Source organism: Lethenteron reissneri, chromosome 50, assembly GCF_015708825.2.
Source record: "Lethenteron reissneri isolate LAM-NWPU_2019-01 chromosome 50, ASM1570882v1, whole genome shotgun sequence".
Lineage (NCBI taxonomy): Eukaryota > Metazoa > Chordata > Hyperoartia > Petromyzontiformes > Petromyzontidae > Lethenteron > Lethenteron reissneri.
Genome location: NC_083828.1, coordinates 420,177 through 442,229, shown reverse-complemented (window position 1 = coordinate 442,229; position 22,053 = coordinate 420,177). Strand labels below are relative to the sequence as shown.

The following is a 22,053-nucleotide window of genomic DNA, read 5'->3' as shown; positions in this document are numbered from 1 at the left end:
TATATAATGAATCCAGGGCCCTATTTAATTAAAAAGCTTCAAATTTCGGGATCCCCCCCCCACCCCGCCGCTTCCCACCCCCTTTGGGAAGGTTCTAGATCCGCCACCTGTGAGTGGTTGTACCTCCTGTGCCCCTCCTATCTTCTGGGTAGGAGGAGCACGTAGGGAGGAGACACTTGATGGATATACCGCTCATCTTGGGAACGCAGACCAAGCTGCCATGGGAGGTCCGAGGGACGTCCTCCCACCAACTGCTCAAGTCGCGCGCGGGCCCTGCACTTCTATTTTTGGCCTCTCTTACAGCCGAGCGAGACACTGCAGCTCTGAGCGGCAACTGCCGCTGAGGAATGGCGTTTTTTGTTTACAATTTTTTTTTACTTTATTATATTTAATGACTAACAATCGAAATATATTAAGGACATCATAGTTCATAATGTTCCTTTCCATATTCGGAAGCGACTGGAGCTATGCACCTTTAAATCTAGATTAAAAACACATTTTTTAATAACTGCTTTTTGTGTTTAGTTTGTTGTCCTACCCCCACACCTCTGATTAGCACGTTTGGCGACGTACGTGCGAAATAAGTTCAACATATATACATATGTGGTGGTCATGCCGGGACACGCGCGCGTCAAGCCACAGTGCTTACCATTGCGAGGTGGTGGGTCAGCCTCCCCTAGGTCCAGCTAGCCGGAGGGCCATGGGAGCAGTTAGCCCGGTGGCTAGGGTACGTGAGCCCGGAGACTGCACCTCCCTAGGTCGTGGGTAGGCCTCGGCAAGGTAAGGTAAATTACCCTTTTTACCGGGTAAAAGGGTAAAGGTGTCGACATGCCAAGGGGTAAGGTAAAGGGTAGGGTAAAGGTAGCTCGGAAGAATAACCCGGTAGGGTAAAGGTAGCGCAAAGTATTACCCGGTAAATACGGTACCTTGTTTACTGCTAAAAGCTCCGTGGCGCAGTCCGTGGCCTCCATTTAATAAGTAATATTTTAAAAAGTTTTTTAAAAACATGCTTTTATTAAATGTACTAGTTATGGAAGAACTCCACGACTCCAGGAAGTGGCCCCGAAGCTTGCCATAACGTAAGGGACCGTGGCCAATTACAGCCAACGTCAGTTGAGCGTGGACAATTAGAGCCAAGCCGAAACATAACATAAAAATAATGTTTAAAAATATATATTTTTTGATAGAATATAGTATTGTCATCAGTATGACATAAGTATACCAAGTTTGCAGTCGATACCACATTGGGAAGTGGGTTAAAATTGAGTTACAAGATTTGAGCATACGACAACGACGATGACAACAACGACAACAATGACAACGACAACAAGCGTGTAAATTTGGAATCATTGAGAGTATTCTATATGAATAAAGCGCTCTACCTAGCATTTACCGTTATAAACCTTGTTCATGTGTAGTAGTTCCCTAGTAATTACCCTGTAATAGGGTAATTTGTATGGGGTAAGGTAAAAAGGTAGGGTAAAGGTAGGCTCGTTGTTTTTACCTTTTAACTTTTACCTTACCTTGCCGAGGCCTAGTCGTGGGTGGGAGGGGCCGTTACCCCTCCGTGTCAGGGACCTCGTCGTTGTGTTGCTGTGATGATTCTAAATAAAACGTGTTGCCTCCTACGACGACTCTGTCTCCAGACGAGACGACTACACGGACATTATACGTAACGTGCAGAGTATCAAAGCTTATCGAGCTCACAACACGGGTGCGTCGACTACTACAGGACCGCTCCACAACCGTGCAAAATTAGGACATTGTCATTCTCATTCAGGGGTGCCACCGTGGCGAGATGTTAACTCCCTCGTCTGGTATGCAGCAGATTGTGGGTTCAATCCCAACCCTGACCTTTGTATATTTGGAGTTTGCATGTTCTCCCTGTGGTTCCGTGGATTTTTCTCTTGGTCCTTTGGTTTCCCCTCCCTATTTTAGAATCAACGTGCATTTAGATTGAGCTGCTATAAATCCCCATGTGATAAGCAACTTCGTTGAACTATAATTTTGTGGCCAGGTCACTTCTGAAAAATAGCTATAAAGCTTAATGGGCCTTACCTGGTGAAAAAAATATATTTTCATAGTTGAGTTATTATTATAGACTCAACTCTGCACCAAAGACGAAGGACTGCCATAGATTCAGCACTGCCCATAGACTCAACACTGCCAATAGACGCAACACTGCCCATAGACTCAACACTGCCCATAGACTCAACACTGTCCATAGACTCAACACTGCCCATAGACTCAGCACTGCCCATAGACCAAAACACTGCCCATAGACTCAACACTGCCCATAGACTCAACACTGCCCATAGACCCAACACTGCCCATAGACTCAACACTGCCCATAGACCCAACACTGCCCATAGACTCAACACTGCCCATAGACCCAACACTGCCCATAGACTCAACACTGCCCATAGACCCAACACTGCCCATAGACTCAACACTGCCCATAGACCCAACACTGCCCATAGACTCAACACTGCCCATAGACTCAACACTGTCCATAGACTCAACACTGCCCATAGACTCAGCACTGCCCATAGACCAAGACACTGCCCATAGACCCAACACTGCCCATAGACTCAACACTGCCCATAGACTCAACACTACCCATAGACTCAACACTGCCCATAGACTCAGCACTGCCCATAGACTTAACACTGCCCCATAGACTCAACACTGCCCATAGACTAACACTGCCCATAGACTCAGCACTGCCCATAGACTCAGCACTGCCCATAGACTCAACACTGCCCATAGACTCAGCATAGACTCAGCACTGCCCATAGACCTCAGCACTGCCCATAGACTCAACACTGCCCATAGACTCAACACTGCCCATAGACTCAACACTGCCCATAGACCCAACACTGCCCATAGACTCAACACTGCCCATAGACCCAACACTGCCCATAGACTCAACACTGCCCATAGACCCAACACTGCCCATAGACCAAAACACTGCCCATAGACTCAACACTGCCCATAGACTCAACACTGTCCATAGACTCAACACTGCCCATAGACTCAGCACTGCCCATAGACCAAAACACTGCCCATAGACTCAACACTGCCCATAGACTCAACACTGCCCATAGACCCAACACTGCCCATAGACTCAACACTGCCCATAGACCCACACTGGCCCATAGACTCAACACTGCCCATAGACCCCACACTGCCCATAGACTCAACCACTTGCCCATAGACCCAACACTGCCCATAGACTCAACCACTGCCCATAGACCCACACTGCCCATAGACTCACACTGCCCATAGACTCAACACTGTCCATAGACTCACACTGCCCATAGACTCAGCACTGCCCATAGACTCAGACACTGCCCATAGACTCAACACTGCACCATATACTCAACACTGCCCATAGACTCAACACTGCCCATAGACTCAACCTGCCCATAGACTCAAGCACTGCCCATAGACTCAACACTGCCATAGACTCAACACTGCCCATAGACTCAAGCACTGCCCATAGACTCAACACTGCCCATAGACTCAGCACTGCCCATAGACTCAACACTGCCCATAGACTCAACACTGCCCATAGACTCAGCAACTGCCCATAGACTCAAGCACTGCCCATAGACTCAACACTGCCCATAGACTCAACACTGCCCATAGACTCAACACTGCCCATAGACTCCAACACTGCCCATAGACTCAAGCACTGCCCATAGACTCAACACTGCCCATAGACTCAACACTGCCCATAGACCCAACACTGCCCATAGACCCAACACTGCCCATAGACTCAACACTGCCCATAGACCCAACACTGCCCATAGACCTCAACACTGCCCATAGACCCAACACTGCCCATAGACTCAACACTGCCCATAGACTCACACTGCCCATAGACTCAACACTGCCCATAGACTCAACACTGCCATAGACTCAACACTGCCCATAGACTCAACACTGCCCATAGACTCAACACTGCCCATAGACTCAGCACTGCCCATAGACTCAACACTGCCCATAGACTCAACACTGCACCATAAAATCAACACTGCCCATAGACTCAACACTGCCCATAGACTCAACACTGCCCATAGACTCAACACTGCCCATAGACTCAACACTGCCCATAGACTCAGCACTGCCCATAGACCAACACTGCCCATAGACTCAACACTGCCCATAGACTCAACACTGCCCATAGACTCAACACTACCCATAGACTCAACACTGCCCATAGACTCAGCACTGCCCATAGACAACACTGCCCATAGACTCAACACTGCCCATAGACTCACACTGCCCATAGACTCAACACTGCCCATAGACTCCACTGCCCATAGACTCAGCACTGCCCATAGACTCAACACTGCCCATAGACTCAACACTGCCCATAGACTCAACACTGCCCATAGACTCAACACTGCCCATAGACTCAACACTGCCCATAGACTCAACACTGCCCATAGACTCAACACTGCCCATAGACTCACACTGCCCATAGACTCAACACTGCCCATAGACTCAACACTGCCCATAGACTCAACACTGCCCATAGACTCAACACTGCCCATAGACTCAACACTGCCCATAGACTCAACACTGCCCATAGACTCAACACTGCCCATAGACTCAACTGCCCATAGACTCAACACTGCCCATAGACTCAACACTGCCCATAGACTCAACACTGCCCATAGACTCAACACTGCCCATAGACTCAACACTGCCCATAGACTCAACACTGCCCATAGACTCAACACTGCCCATAGACTCAACACTGCCCATAGACTCACACTGCCCATAGACTCAACACTGCCCATAGACTCACACTGCCCATAGACTCAACACTGCCCATAGACTCAACACTGCCCATAGACTCAACACTGCCCATAGACTCAACACTGCCCATAGACTCACACTGCCCATAGACTCAACACTGCCCATAGACTCAACACTGCCCATAGACTCAACACTGCCCATAGACTCACACTGCCCATAGACTCACACTGCCCATAGACTCAACACTGCCCATAGACTCAACACTGCCCATAGACTCAACTGCCCATAGACTCAACTGCCCATAGACTCAACACTGCCCATAGACTCACACTGCCCATAGACTCAACACTGCCCATAGACTCAACACTGCCCATAGACTCACACTGCCCATAGACTCAACACTGCCCATAGACTCAACACTGCCCATAGACTAACACTGCCCATAGACTCACACTGCCCATAGACTCACACTGCCCATACTCAACACTGCCCATAGACTCAACACTGCCCATAGACTCAACACTGCCCATAGACTCAACACTGCCCATAGACTCAACACTGCCCATAGACTCAACACTGCCCATAGACTCAACACTGCCCATAGACTCAACACTGCCCATAGACTCAACACTGCCCATAGACTCAACACTGCCCATAGACTCAACACTGCCCATAGACCAACACTGCCCATAGACTCAACACTGCCCATAGACTCAACCTGCCCATAGACTCAACACTGCCCATAGACTCAACACTGCCCATAGACTCAACACTGCCCATAGACTCAACACTGCCCATAGACTCAACACTGCCCATAGACTCAACACTGCCCATAGACTCAGCTGCCCATAGACTCACACTGCCCATAGACTCAACACTGCCCATAGACTCAACACTGCCCATAGACTCAACACTGCCCATAGACTCAACACTGCCCATAGACTCAACACTGCCCATAGACTCAACTGCCCATAGACTCACACTGCCCATAGACTCAACACTGCCCATAGACTCACACTGCCCATAGACTCAACACTGCCCATAGACTCAACACTGCCCATAGACTCAACACTGCCCATAGACTCAACACTGCCCATAGACTCAACACTGCCCATAGACTCAACACTGCCCATAGACTCAACACTGCCCATAGACTCAACACTGCCCATAGACTCACACTGCCCATAGACTCACACTGCCCATAGACTCAACACTGCACCATAGACTCAACACTGCCCATAGACTCAACACTGCCCATAGACTCAACACTGCCCATAGACTCAACACTGCCCATAGACTCAACACTGCCCATAGACTCAACACTGCCCATAGACTCAACACTGCCCATAGACTCAACACTGCCCATAGACTCAACACTGCCCATAGACTCAACACTGCCCATAGACTCAACACTGCCCATAGACTCAACACTGCCCATAGACTCAACACTGCCCATAGACTCAACACTGCCCATAGACTCAACACTGCCCATAGACTCCACTGCCCATAGACTCAACACTGCCCATAGACTCAACACTGCCCATAGACTCAACACTGCCCATAGACTCAAGTACTGCCCATAGACTCAGCACTGCCCATAGACTCAACACTGCCCATAGACTCAGCACTGCCCATAGACTCAACACTGCCCATAGACTCAACACTGCCCATAGACTCAGCACTACCCATAGACTCAGCACTGCCCATAGAGTGTGGCGACGCTAAACTCGGGCACGCACTTGTTAAACTTCCTCAGCAGGATCTTGACGTAGCCAAAGTCTGGCCTCTCGGAGGGCTCCTCGGCCCAGCAGCGCCGCATGAGCGTGCCCAGCTCCTCCACGTGGCGGCTCGTGTCTGTGCTCGGCCGGAAGTGGGGCCGCTGCCCGTTCTTCACCTTCTGAACGATCTCTGTGGTGGGCGCGCGCAACAGAGTGCACGAAGGGAGGCAGGGGAGTAGGCAGGAAGGTGTCTGGGGTCAGGGCTCATGGCACACGGAAGAAGTATATTCCATTTAACACGTCGGATTTCGCGACCAATATCATCCATAATCGAGGTTTTGGGTTAGATCGCGTAAATATATAAATGTGTTGTTAAAACCCACCACCACCCAACACAGCCAACTAGTAAGAAATCAAAATAACTTTAACCGTTCGGATAGTTACCGCCTTAGTGCTGTGTGGAAGCAAATCATCAAATAATACGTTATTTAAATGCATTCCTACAAAGGGAAGCGTACTTCAATAGTGATATCCGTTGGTAGGGCTATTTTAATAAACACAATAGACAGGAAGGACAAGTTCAAAGGGCTCACATAATGCACATGCATAATGTACGTTGCCTCAATAATTCCCCCCCAACCACATGGTGCAATATACGTTTGATGATCGTGGTTGTTTCTTGTTGTTGAATTATGCATAACCTTGACATTTGAGCATAATCGAATGTTTAGGGGTCGCTATTGGAGAGAAGAACCTTCCAACTAGTATACCTTTCAACTAATATACCTATTGCAAAAAATATTCACTTAAAGGCATCTCAGACATGCTTCTGTGATATCTGCTTTCTCTGCTGGCTGCTCTAAATCAATTATAAATGGCCACTTCAACACACATTAAATAAGATCGCGATAAATCTATTAAAGACATCCTCATATCTAGATGCTTGGTCGGGGATGTGCAAACTGTTTCCGCATACCCAGCACACCACATCCACCATACCTCTTGCTGTGACTGTAGCGACGACAAGTCACGTCCCATCTACGCCGGCCTACCGGCAGTGACCCTGAAGAGACTGAGTGGGGAAACGATCGAGTGCCCGGCGCAAGGTGCAAGCGGTGCCTTTGGGACTTAGGTCCATGTTTTCGATGTAGAAGGGGCCGCAGCGGAACGCGACCTCCTGCAGGATGATCCCGAAGCTGTAGACGTCACCCTTCTGGGAGCCCTGGGGAGGGACCACTTCCATCCTTAGCAGCTCAGGGGCAGTCCACAGGACCTCTGTAGCAACAACAAACGACAGCGGTCACGGATTCACTCGGGTCAGTCGCACACTGTCCGTCATCAGTTGCCCGCTTATCGTGGCGATTTTTTTTACTCAAGAGGAGCCCAGTACAAAGCATGAACTTTAACCATGCGCAGAGGGGGCACAAAAACTCCGTGGACAAAACTCCCAGGGCTCGTTGCTCCTGGGTTTAAGGAAGGGGCGATAAATTGGGGGAAGGAAGGATCGGGGGGTAGGATAACAAAAGTATAGAGTACTTACTCTTAGGGTCTTTCGGTAACGTCTCGTAGATATAAAAACAATTTAAATCATGACGTTTCGATTGCAACACAAGCAATCGTCTCCAGGTGAAAAAATACAGCAGGCGGACTGCTGAGGCAGGAAGAAATATAGCAGCGTACTCCATTTGTGCAGGTAACTATAGAGTACTTACCTGCACAAACGGAGAGGCAGTCAGACACATGCGTGAGCATTATCTGGACCGTGGAGCCGACGAACGACATGGCTCCCTATTGGCTGAAAGAGCGCACCTACGAATAAACTCACTTGCCGTTGGTGGAGGAAGATGAATGACGTCAGACGTACCTTCCGACTCGGAAGGTGAGAGGTCGGAAGGTGCACGCAGAAACTGGGAGATGAAAAGAGGTATGACGAGGGACTGGAGGACAGAATTGATTGGATGGACAGAAACGGGAGAGAGCAGGAAAGAGAGAGGAGAAGAGAATGGGGGAAGGCTCGGGGCTTTTGATGGTGGAAGTTGACATGAACGCAAGTTGCAGAAGATAATCAAATCTTCTCGCACCTTTTCTACAACCAACGTGTTGGAGTTATTACAGTGGTGGCAGTGGTGGGATCGACGACAAGATGTCTCACGCTGGTCGCAAAAGGAACCCCACTGAGACTCCAGGAGAAGACGAGGATGGGGCAGCGACCACCCCAAGCGCCCCGGGCCGAAATGGCCCAGAAGACCGACCATTAAGAAGCCTGTTAGTGGCCACATTCCATGAAGGGGCAGAGCTGGGGCAGCAAGCTGAAGAGAGAGATGCTGGATACAGAAGGGCCACAGACGACCAGGGGATGGAGACGGATGGAAGAGCGAATGGATCGTCTCACAGATGCCGTATTCCTGCTACTACAACAAATGTCGGAGGGAACCGGTCAAGCAAGGGGACTACCTTGCTTGGCCGGTCAGACAGGAGATACCACAGCAAGAACCACCTCCAGGATCGTCAAAAAAAACCACATCATCAGACAGTGCTTGCAACAGGGATGGTGTCCACCATCACAGGCCCAGCCACAGAGGCTACCGCGCTACCCAGGGAGAATCCTCGATTGGAGAGAGAACTGGAAAATTGCTCTCTCTTCCTCGGGGAGAGTGAGTGACAACAGGTGAATATACCTGTGGAAGAAGAGAGAAAGTCACCTCGACAGTCACAGAGGACGGGCAGACAAGAACGAAGAGAGGCAAGCAGGAGACAGCCATCTCCAAGTGACGAACGTGGAGACCATGGAAGGAGGGCCTGGAACCACAAGCTGGGTCCCATGAAGGAGTTGATGGTGGTGAGAGGCGACTGGGGCGCTTTTGTATGGCGATTTTAAGTGTCCTACAAGAACCTGGAGTGGTCAGAGGAAGAGGCGCTGAAAGCCCTACCCACAGTCCTCGATGACGACGCCTTGACCATCTTCTCAACAATTCCAGAGGCAAGAAGGACCGAGGTCGCGGGGGTGGATACCCAACCTGGGGTGCTCTCTGTGCAGGCTCTGGTCAGAAAGTCTGTCACTATTCTGCCGGCAGCACAGATGCTGGTCCCTCTTCGACATCGAAATCCCTTTGTTACAACATGGCCAGATTCCCCTATTCTGGTTACTCCGGTGGAATCCCTGCCTCACTTGATGCAGCAAATCTGGCTGTGACGGTCCCACCTGATGACGGAGACTTGTATTGCCTCCGAAACGTCGTGATTTTATTGTTTTATTTTTATTAATTTTAATTTCATTTTTTACCTACGTTACTTTACCGAAAGAACTAAGAGTATGAATCCTTGCAGTCATGAACGTTTCAAATCTAGAGATTCTGGATACCAAATATTTTTCAATAAGTGTTGACTCCACCCCAGACCTGTCACATGTGGACCAATTGACGTTCATATTCTGGTTTGTTAACATCAGCGGGAATGTGGTGGAGCGATTCATGGGCTTTGAGCCAATTGAGAGCCACACTGGTAAAAGTTTAGCAGACTGTGTGACTTTGATGGTGGAGGGCCTTGGGTTGGACCTCTCAAACTATGGAGGTCAGTCATATGACAATGCAAGCAACATGTCAGCAGAATACAATGGGCTACAGGCCCACCTGAAACAAAAAAAACCTCTGATAGAGTATGTGCCTTGTGCAGCACATTCACTTAACATAGTTGGTGTTAACACCTTAGACAGCAGTAGCCCAGAGGCTGACGAGTTTTTTAACATGTTGCAGTCACTACACATTTTGCTCTTCATCCACACACAGATGGGGGGAAAGTCTTTCGGAAGACAGATGTCAGACTGGCGTTATGTGACAGGTGTCTCTCACTCATATAAGCACGATCTTCAGCGAAAGAGGAAACGCTAAACATTTGCAGATTAGAGCTCAGAGCCAGGTGTGACACTTGAGAGGAGGGAGAAGTAAAAAAAAAACATTTTATGTGGTCATTAATAAGCTAGTGGCATGCCTTGAACATCGCTTGGACGCTTACAAGCGCTTGACCAGTCTCTTTGGAGTTCTGTTTATGTCAGAACAGGTGTCTAACAGTGGTGTCATAGTGGAAAAGGTCAATGCACTCTCCGCTGCATATCCATCAGACCTGGACATGAACTTTTCTAACGAACTCATCCAATTAAAGTATTTCATGTCTGACTCTGAGGGTGAGAATTGCCCAACTAAATTGCTTCAGACGTTGCAGGCACTTAATCTGCAGTCAGTGTTCCCCAACGTTTTCGTGTCACTTCGGATTTTTCTTACTTTGTCAGTGACAAACTGCCAGGGTGAGCGGACATTTTCCCTTTTAGATGTTATCAACCATGCAAAAAAGATTTAACTACACATATTTGGAGCATTTTTGGCAGCGATTTCAACCGCACCACCTCTACATAATAATAGGCTCAGTCAACCATTCTACACAACAAAGACTAATTTCCTGGCAGCGATTTCAGCCGCATCATCTCTACATAACAAAAAGGCTCAGTCCCTTTTACATGCACCTTTACATCATCCGCACCTAGTTTACACAACAAAGGCTCATTCCCAACAGCGTGCTTCAGCCGCACCGAACTTCACAAAAATAATATTCAGGTCCTACCTTGGCTCCTCCCACCCTCAACCAGTATATATAAAGATGCGGTTTTCTTGGAATTTCTCTCACTTGATACAGCTATCGTGCTGTGACTGTTCCACCTGAAGACGGAAGCTTGTGTTGCCTCCGAAACGTCGTGATTTTTATTTTTATTTTTTATTTTACTTTTATTAATTTTAATTTTTTACCTACGTGACTTTACCGAAAAAACCTAAGAATATGAATCCTTGCAGTCACGAAAGCTTCAAATCTAGAAAGAATAAAAATGAGCTGCAGAGTAGCATGTGCCATACACGTCTCAGCTCATTGTCACTTATGTCAATAGAGTCAGACCTTGTCAGACAGCTAGATTTTGATGATCTAGTGGATGATTTTGCGAGGAGGAAGGCAAGAAAGACACGAATATAGGAAAGCGGTCGGGGGGGGCTCCAAAAGACATGTGCCCAGAGACCTCACGGGACCATGATCTGGCCCTGTTCCGAGGTCAGGAGGTTTGTTGGCTTTGTGTTATATTACTGCCGCTTCCTGCTGCAATTTACGAGCATTGCCAAGCCCCTGCATGCACTGACTGGCAAAAACCAGAGGTTTCACTGGGGGGAGGCCAAAGAAAAGGCCTTCACTACCTTGCGTGATCAGTTGACCAAGGCTCTGACTCTAGCATACCCTGATTTTTCTCTGCCGTTCATTCTTGACACTGATGCGAGTGATGTAGGCATCAGGGGAGTTTTGTCACAATTGCAGAATGGAGTAGAGGTGGTCATAGCCTACAGCAGTCGCGTGCTGTCTCCGGCCGAGCAACGCTATTGCATAACCCACAAGGAGCTACTGGCGGTTGTCCACTTTGTACAGCAATTTAGGCCATATCTCTGTGGACGACTGTTCACGGTGTGCATAGACCATGCAGCACTTCAACATTCGTTATGCATAGCCCATCCATCGGGTCAGATCGCTTGTTGGATGGAACGACTCCAGAAGTTCAAATACAAAAGTGTGCACCGGAAAGGCTTGTGACACAATAATGCTGACGCACTATCACGACTGCCACCATTGGAATCCTGCTCATGTGATTCAGGGGCGGCTCATTGCAGACAGCAGCGCCCTAGGACATCATCTGTGGTTGCGCTGGTGCAGTCTATAGGGGACGGTCATGCTATGGCTCCAACAGACTGTCACCTGGCATGGAATAGATCACGCTACAATTGGCTGAGAGCTCCTTTCGAGCGCTACAAGAACGGGTAGAGACACACACACCACAAGGGGAGGTGTTACTGGAGCTGCACTTCATTGTGTGCCACGGATTCTCGATGTCTCAGAGGCGTTGTCTTGTACTACCAGAAGCTCTGCATCAACAACTATTCCACGAAATCCACATTAACCGCTTGGTACATCTGGGTCACCGAAAGATACTCTTAACCTTTAAACAGAACTACTATTGGTGGGGAATGTTGGTGGATGTGCAGAAATGGGTAGCGGAATGCTTGAAGTGCATGAGCCGGAAACTACCCGCTCAACCCATACAACCCATAAAACCCATACAACCCGTACAACCCATACAACCCATAGAACCCATACAACGTCCCTTTCAGTCCATTAGAAAAGGGGATAAAGGGGCGGAGAAGGGCCCTTATCGTGCTTCTATTGTGACCACCACAGACCCAGTTGTGTGAATATATGTTGATTATTATCTTATCTTATACTTATATAACGCTTTTATCCAAGGCGCTTTACAAGGGTTATGAGTGGTACAATTAGGGGAACTAAAATGATATGGTGAATAGGGATGGAGTATAGGGAGGGCGGTTAGTGGGTACCGGAATTACGGGGGTGCCTAGGGATGGAGGGAAGGATGCACCAGGGAAAAGCGGTGGGTTTTCAGGGAGGAGCCGAAACTGGACAAGGAGGGTGCTTCTCGCTTAATGTGGAGGGGAAGTTCGTTCCAGTGCAAGGGTGCAAGTGGGAATAAGGAGCAGAAACGGGATTGTGCACAAGGAGAGGGGGGACGGTTAGGATTAGGAGAAATTGAGAGTGGAGCAGGCGGGAGGGGACACGAGACGAGACGAGGGAAGCGAGGTAATGAAGAGATTTAAATACTCGTGTAAGGAGCTTTAATAGACACCGGTAGTAGATGGGGAGCCAGTGCATTTCTATAAGAAGGGCAGAGGTGTGGGAGCAGTGTGGTAGGCTGTAAATGAAACGCGCAGACGCATTTTTGATCTGTTGTAGTGGAATTAATGCATATGTAGTGTCATAAATGGTGTCACTCTATTGTAGCAACAGTCGCGAGTGAAGAGTGGTACTGTATGTGTGGAGCCCCTCTCTAGCACCAGAGTGAATATGGCATGGAAGGGCTCAATAGAGGACGTAACAGTCTGGGTGAACCCGTGAGGGCACGTGACTGGACGAGGTGGTAACGAGGGCCAAAGAGGAGGTGAGAGGGACACGTGATGTGGGCCCTGAGTCTCCGAGAAGGAGCTGGAAAGGGGCGTGGCCAAGGGCTGGGCCTGGCCACACCGGAGTGGATAAAGGCCGAGTCCCGAGAGTGATCACGGCGGTTCATCTCTGGGAAGAAATCCTCCGTCTTCGAGCCTGGGTTCTCGGTCTCGCGCACGTGGAACAGGCAGCGTGTTCGCTGTCCTGATCCGACTTAGTAATTATCCCGTCCAGTGTGTAGATAGTCAGCCGTGGTGGTCACCACCCTAAGTCATTATACTCTTAATGTTAATCTGTGGTTTTAGTTAATAAACGTGTTGCCTCCAAGATCAAGAGTAAGCCTCAATTGAACCCACTCCACATATGCAGGGAGACCGAGTAGGAGAGAGTTATAGTAGTCTAACCGAGGGAAGATGAGTGAGTGTATTAGTAGTTTGGCAGTGGATTGAGTGATGAGAGGGCATATTTTGTGAATGCTGACAAGGTGGAAACGACAGGTGCGGGTGATGGCGGAGATGTGAGAGGGGAGGGAAAGGGAGGAGTCAAAGAGGATACCAAGGTTGTGGGCATAGGGGAAAGGGGTGAGTGAGAAGGGTGTGAAGGTGATGGTGTGGGTGGGTGAAGGAAAAAGAGCAGCGGGGAAAAATATAACCTGGGTTTTAGAGGGGTTGATGGCAAGGAAGTGAAGCGACATCCAAGACTGAAGGGCAGTTAAGCAGGCTGAAAAGCGAGAAGAGAGGTCCGGAGTTAAAGTGGAGAAAGAGAAGAACGTTTGGATGTCGTTGGTGAAGAAGTGGTGGGAGAAGTTAAAGGAGGAGATAAGTGTTTCGAGAGGGGAGATGTAGAGAGAGAAGAGAAGGGAGCCCAGGATAGAACCTTGGGGAACACCTGCTGTGACGGGTGAAGTAGCGCTGCAGAAGTGATTGAAGGAGACCAAGGATGAGCATGAATGGCCAGGAGTAAGTAGGGAAGGATAGCGGGTAGAAGGGAAGTAGGGATCGGGTCAACGGGTGAGGTGGTGAGATGGACTTTGGAGATGGTAACGGAGAGGTCCGCTAGACTCACGGGGGGGATATTGGTGAAGGCAGACGGAGTCGGGTGTTGGTGCGCAGCTAAGGATGGAAGGGTCTGGATGGGATACGGGGAAGCTTAGAAAGAGGAGCGAATGGCATACGTTTTGGAGAGAAGAAAAGAGCAAAGTCAGTAGCAGAGATGCCAGTGGAAAGGGCGGGGAGGAGTTGGGGAGAAGTGTGCAGAGGTTATTAAGGGTAGAGAAGAGTAGGAGGGGATGAGAGGAAAGGGAGTAATGTGTTAATGTGTTGATGGTGGAGTGAAAGATGGCAGAGGCAGCATCTGGGTGGAGGGAGGAAAAAGAGGGCAAGGAAGGCAGAGAGATTGGGGATGCGGAGTCTCTAGTGAGCAGAGATCGTGGGAAAGAAAGTGGTGGGGTAGGATGGGGCTGGTAAGGGGTGGAATGGGTAAGGTGATGGTGAGAGAGAGGAGGAAGTAGTCCGATGGAGGGTGGGGGACGGATACAATGGGGGAAGCCTACCAATCTGATATAAAGATGAGGTCGAGGGTGCTGCCAGAGGTGTGAGTAGGGGGCGAGGGAAGGAGATAGAGATCGAAGGAGTTAGTGAGGGGAAGGAGGGTCGGGGCAATGTAGAGAAGACTAAGATCCAGACTTAAATCACCTTGAAGAATAAAAGGGTGTGGGAGAGGGAGGACAGTGGAAAGAAGACAGTCGAGGTGGTCAAGGATAGAGGGACTGGGGGGACAATAGATGATGAGGAAGGTGATAGAGTGGGGGGAGTAGAAGGAGGATAATTGGTGTTAAAATGAGGGAAGGACAGGATAGAGGGGAGTGTAGGCGCAGGGGTTCAGGATGGAGGATTGAGCAAGGATATGCCTCCAGCTTTGCCCACCCAACGAGGGGTGTGGGAAAGGAGGAGGCAGAGGATGAAAGGGCGGCAGGGGTGGTGGTGTTTAATGGGGCGATCCAGGTTTCTGTGATAGCGAGGGCGGTGAATTTAAGGGAGAGAAAAGCATCCAAGGTGGAGGCAGATTTATTGCACACGGAATGAGAGTTCCAGAGGCCTAATTTGAGGGAAAAATCAGCGGATGGCGGGGTCGGAGGGAGTGCAGGTGTATGTTGAACTTCTTTTGCACCGTATGTAGCCAACCGTGCTAATTGGAGGTGAGGGGGAAGGACAGTAAACTAAACACAAAAAGCATTTCCAAAGAAATTAGTTTTCAATTTAGATTTGAAAGCGCAAAGCTCCAGTGGCTTCCTAATATCGGCAGGAAGAGCATTCCAGAATGCCGCAGAAGTACATCTGAAAGCGTGCGATGCGGTGACCATATTTGTTTGATGGTTCACCAAAAGCTGCTGTGAGGATGGCCGGAATTTGCGTGATGGTGTATGTTCCTTTAAGAGACTAGAAAGGTATTATGGTTAATTTCTGGTTAACACTTTGTGTGTAATGAGCTGTTCCCCTGCACTTGACTCGTTGTTTCCTACAGGTTTAATGGCATTAGGATGCCAATTGATATTATTTTTCTGGACACATAGGCCTGATGCTGTAGGCCGAAACACCTCTGCGGTGTCCAGGATTGCTTACAAGTCTGAAATACATCATTTGAACCAGGCTGGGAGGCACAGTTTTAAGGACAATTAAAAAAGAAAAATTCCCCACTCCCATTTGTGCATTATTATTTAAGCAAACAAGTGGTAGTCAAACATTATAAACTTACGAAAATAAATATTTCAGCGTTGTCGTGCCTGTCTCGAGTTAGGCAATAATAGAAGATTTATGTTTTATTATTTTACGGTGGAAAAGCACATCGCGATTTACAGTCGCGTATCCATTAACCACAAATATTTCGCTCACGGCCGCCGGGTAGGGCGGGCGGTGCTGCTGCAGCTCAGCGATAATGCTCTCGCACGTCAACCATAAAACACTCCTGTATGCATCAGGCACTTGAAAATATAATGGCTTTTCCATAAAGGTATCGTCCGTTATTAAAGAATCATTATTGGGCCTTCCCTGTAAAAAAAAGTCCCTACATAAAACTAAAATAAACTTTCTTTTTTATTTACCCAGGTAAGGCTCACTGAGCTATATAACTATTTTTCAGAAGCGACCTGGCCACAAATAATAGCTCAATGAAGTGGCTTATCAAGTGGAAATTGATAGCAGCCAAACTCTAAATGCATGACCCTAAATTTGGAGGGTAAAACCAGAGGACCTGGAGAAAAATCCATGCGACCATGGGAAGAATATGCAAACTCCACATATATTATCTTAAAATAATGTATACAGTGCCTTAACAAATATACAGGCATCAAGGGTGCCTCGGTGGCGAGATAGTTAACTACGTTGAAATATTTATTTCGAGATAGTTAAATATTTATTTAGTTAACTATCTCGCCACCGAGGCACCCGACATAAGTGGGGCAGTGAGCCCATTATCCCCCCTTTCCCGCAACCCGTAAGCTCTGTGATCGGTCTTCTGCCCACATAAATTCTGTACCCCCCTTCCTTATTCTTGCTCGCGTTCTGTTCCGGGCTGTTGTCTAATAAAATTAACAAAATTATAAATGGATGGCAGTTTGGACCGTGTCGACGAAACATTGGCAACGTTTTCCTTACGCACTTAAAGTAGTTTTTTTATGTCAATGTCAACACTCGAGCAATCTTCAACGGCACGTAACAAAAGTGTTTCCAAATGATCGGAGGCGACACACTAGCGAGCCCCTGGCACTCTCTGGAATGTCGGTTAGATTCGTGCCGCCAACACTGTGGAGGTGGTGGTGGTGGGCCACTGGTATCAGAATTCTCATTCTCAGTACCTGGATCTCGATCATTTGCCACACCGACTTTGAGACATTTTGGCCGGCACTGTGAGCTTCTTGACTCAACGTTGGGGGTCTGTTCGCTGCCAAGCACAGCTGAATCAGCGGCTGTAACTGCCGACACTGCCGACGGTCCTGGGCTGTGGTCTATCTCCATATATATAAAAGGCAAAGTTGTGAATATGTGTGTCTGTTCAAAATGTTTAGCTTACAACCCGACATGCAACAAACTGCAAATTTGCCATGTGGGTACTTTCCAGACTGTACACCATGCAAAAATGAGAAAAATACACTTTTTTGGGGGGGAGATCAATAATGCATATGTTTTTTGCACGGCAAGTGAGCTGTGACGTAACATCTGTCACGTGACCCGCGCATGTGGAAGCGTAATGCATTGTAGTGTAGTGGTTAGCGCGCTGCGCTACGAACCCGGCGACCCGAGTTCGATTCCCGCTCACGGCCACCACCGGTGACGATTATTTGAACCGGTCCTGGGCCTCCCCTAGGTCGACTCAGCCTCAAACGAGTAACTGCTGTGGTGTGTGAACATTGCCACTGGGGAGACAAAGGCGGCCGGGTGTGGTGAATCCAAGTCCCGGGCGATGCCGGGTAGTACAGCTAGTTGGTTTATATGTAGCTCTATATTGGTCTCTATGTACCCGATGGATCTCATGCAACTCTGTGTAACTGCAGTGTCCTGTAACTAACCACTGCAGTCTTGGGCTGTGAACTATGGCTCTCTATGTAACTCTGTGGATCTATATGCAACCCTATGGATCTCTGTGTTACTCTATGGCTCTCTATGCAACTCTGTGCAACTGCAGTGGCCTGTAACTGCCACCACTGCTGACCGTCCTCGTTTGTAGTTGTCCTTGCAACAGAGCTACTGAGCTCATTGGGGCCTCATCAGCTGAAGTAATAAAGCCTGAGTGTGAGGTTTGAGGAGGCTTAGCCACCGTCAGCCAGAGCCACACACCATCCTCCCACCTGTGATTACCACCACTTACTTGCGAAGAGCATGGTGCCCTCCGCCGCCTCTGGGTCAGAGCGGAGGGTGGCCAGGCCATAGTCGGTGATCTTGAGGACAAAGCGACTGTCCACCACGCAGTTGGATGACTTGAGCGCGCCGTGCGAACCGATGACGCTGGCGTGGAGGTAGGCCATGCCCTGCCGGGATGGGAAGAAAGACACAACACACACCGTGCTTGGAGACACGACTTGTAGCGACGCTTGCAAGCGCGCTAGCTGCTACACCACTGCTCTCTCCAAAACTCGTCCATGGTTTTGTAACGTCCAGGCCAAAGAGCTTCCCAATGGCTCAGGAGACAGACAGCTGAGCTGGCACCACAGGGATCCTGATGATGAAACCAGGGTCATCTACAGCAGCGAGCGATTTGAAGTTTTTGGCCCAGTTGCCAGTGACTGGCTACACAAAATAATGTTACATTTGCATTTCCACTTAACTTTGGCTAAAGTCTAGCTGTGAGAATTTAAAGCATCACTGTCTTACTGTCACGCGATGAACATTTCTGCACCTCCGATGAGCACGGTTGGCTACGTATGGTGCAACAGAAGTTCAACATATGGTACATTTTCTTGGTTCTTTCGGTAAAGTCACGTAGAAGGGAAGTAATAAAATAATTAAAATAAAACATAATAAGATAATTCTTCTACGTGACTTTACCAAAAAAACCAAGAAGATGAATCCCTGCAGTCACGAAAGCTTTAAATCGAAATATGGTACATTCTTTCTGAGCCCAGCGACCTGAGACAGATTCCCAGCCATGGCCGGTCGTTAGCAACGAGTGAAATCTCAGGCAACCCTGGGCTGCCCCACTTCACCAAACCGACAATGACCAACATGGTGAAGTATGGCCAAACAACCCCCAACCACCGACACAGCATGGAAAGGCTGAAAATATTGGTTGATAAAGGGTTGAAATTATGAATATTAATTTATTACATCGTTTTACCTCCACCTCTCTAAAATAAATACAAATTCTGATTCTGTTAAATGTTTCGTCATTTAATTTTTACTGATCGATATCATCATTGTCAGCCATGATCAATACACTGCGGGATGAAGGCCTCCCCCAAGCCGGCCATGACCTCTCGTGATCTCATGATGCAACAAACCACCCAGGACCTGCCCGACATGAGAACCGATTGCAAGGCTCCATCTCCTCGGAGCATGTCCTCTCGTGGCTCGTTCTATCCCTGTCCCTTGGCTGCCCCTCCGCTATTATTCTTGACCGTCAGCCGTCGTCCCCTTCTAGCCCACAACACGCATCGCCCAAGCCCCACTCACTTTCCTTAACGGTCTGAATGATATTCTTGGTTCTTTCGGTAAAGTTGGATGCTGCTAATCTTGCATAATGCACGGGCATAAGTAGTACTAATCACATACCTGCATTTCCCATATCCCCTCCCTTGGATGCTGCTAACCTGCATAATGCACGGACATAAATAGTACTAATCACATACCTGCATTTCCCATAAATATGCTAAATTCCTCTTCATATGCAAATTATTTTGTCAAGGCGCCCTTTCCCACCCCCCCTTCCAACCCAGCTTATATATATGCTCCAAGCACGTGTGCTGTTTCATTCAGACGCTGTCGCCTCGACAGACCTGGTTTCACCTGAGGACGGCTGCTGGCGTTGTGGCCGAAACGTCGTGAGAGTTGTTTTGTTATGTTTTATTTTTATTATTTTATTACTTCCCTTCTACGTGACTTTACCGAAAGAACCAAGAAGAAGAAAAAGTCACGTGACTTTACCGAAGGAACCAAGAATATGAACCCCTGCAGTCACGAAAGCTTTAAATCGAAAAAGGTCTGAATGATGTCATTAACCTGCGCGTGTCCTCCAATCCACGCGTCCCTCTCCCTGGCTCCTTGTGTAAGGGGACACCACGGTTGTAAGATGTTAACTACCTCGCCTGGTATCCAGGAGGTCGTGGGCTCGATCCCAACCCTGATGCCTGCTGTATATTTGGAGTTTGTGTGTCTCTTTCTCATCATCATCACGGTTGTAAGATGTTAACTACCTCGCCTGGTATCCAGGAGGTCGTGGGCTCGATCCCAACCCTGATGCCTGCTGTATATTTGGAGTTTGTGTGTCTCTTTCTCATCATCATCACGGTTGTAAGATGTTAACTACCTCGCCTGGTATCCAGGAGGTCGTGGGCTCGATCCCAACCCTGATGCCTGCTGTATATTTGGAGTTTGTGTGTCTCTTTCTCATCATCATCACGGTTGTAAGATGTTAACGACCTCGCCTGGTATCCAGGAGGTCGTGGGCTCGATCCCAACCCTGATGCCTGCTGTATATTTGGAGTTTGTGTGTCTCTCTCCCCGTGGTCACATGGATTTTTTCCAGGTCCCCTCCGGATTTTCCCTCCACATTTAGAAACAACATGTCTTTAAAGTATTTGTCTACTATACATTTCCACACTATGAGCCACTTCGTTGAGCGATCATTTGTGGCCAGGTCGCTTCTGAAAAAGAGCTATCTTTATAGCTCATTGGGCCTTACTTGGTAGAATAAAAAATTGTTTGCTGGAGTTTAGGAATTCCACACGTATCTCTCCCAATCGATCCACTGCTGCGCCCGTCGCAGACAAAAGTCGGAAGCTGCCATTAAATTTAAATCCATTTTACTGAGGGCCGGTGGACCTTAAGCACTCAATAATGTGCCCCTGACAGTGGTATTCACCTTGACGATGTCGTTGATGAGTGAGAAACGAAACATCCAATCCAGGTTTATGCTTTCGTTTTCCAAAATATCCTGAAAAAATAGTTGGTAAAAAAATACATAAAGGTTAAAATGCATTATGAGCTCACGAGTTTAAAAAAATATATATATAAATAAAGAAAAACCAGGTACATGCTTTAATTTTCCTAAATATTTCTTTTTATAATTTACAAGAAGCTTAAAATGCATTCCGAATTGACAATGGAATTTTCTACTTGCATGTATATATAATTGGGATTCATGCACAATGCTTTATTAATTATGATCATATTTACTGCCAAATCCAAGCCAGTCTGCGTTAAGCCACCACCACCACCATGAGGAAGCAATTATATTGTTAAGAGCTCCCATCGTGGACAAATTATATACTGATGCAGGCTGTGCAATTTCATCCCATCATTATGCGACGATCCAGTGTACTGTTACGACTTATGCAATTACTTCCAAACCAGAAGCAGCCCATCATTTGAGACCTCCGGAAAAATGGAGCGTGTCACGTCGTGAACAAATGTGCCCGCCGTTCGAAGGATGCTAACACCGACGACGTAAGTCATTAACTATTTTAAATCGTGCCGGGCCATATGCTGCATGCAACGTCTCAATCGTGCCGGCTTTAGTTTGTTTTGTTCCTAAAAAAGCCAAAATAAAAATGTAAACATAAAGCAAAACAATCAGGTATGTCTAAGATTTTGTCAACAATGTAATCGCTCATGGCACCTGGAGAGAATACTTAGTGGCACTTATTTTATCATTCAATGCAGGTGGCCCATTTTAGTTTGTTTTCACTGCTTAAACGGGCGACGTAGCAATTGCGTTATTCAAGCAGCCAAAATAGAACATGAGTCACATTTTCTTAAGACCACACACTAACGGAGCTCTTTTTTTCAGAGCCCATGTTAATCAATAAAATGTATTA

General features: G+C 47.9%; 1 protein-coding gene across 1 annotated transcript in view; it reads right to left on the bottom strand.

Moving 5' to 3' along the window:
* LOC133355253 (atrial natriuretic peptide receptor 1-like) overlaps positions 1-22,053 on the bottom strand; it is a 78,433-nt gene that overhangs the window by 10,722 nt on the left and 45,658 nt on the right. The window contains exons 12-15 of the mRNA XM_061572637.1: positions 21,099-21,170; positions 18,390-18,549; positions 7,608-7,763; positions 6,510-6,678 (exon numbers count right to left, since the gene is read on the bottom strand). Of these exons, the coding sequence (XP_061428621.1) occupies positions 6,510-6,678; positions 7,608-7,763; positions 18,390-18,549; positions 21,099-21,170 (557 nt within the window). The remainder of the gene's footprint in view (positions 1-6,509; positions 6,679-7,607; positions 7,764-18,389; positions 18,550-21,098; positions 21,171-22,053) is intronic.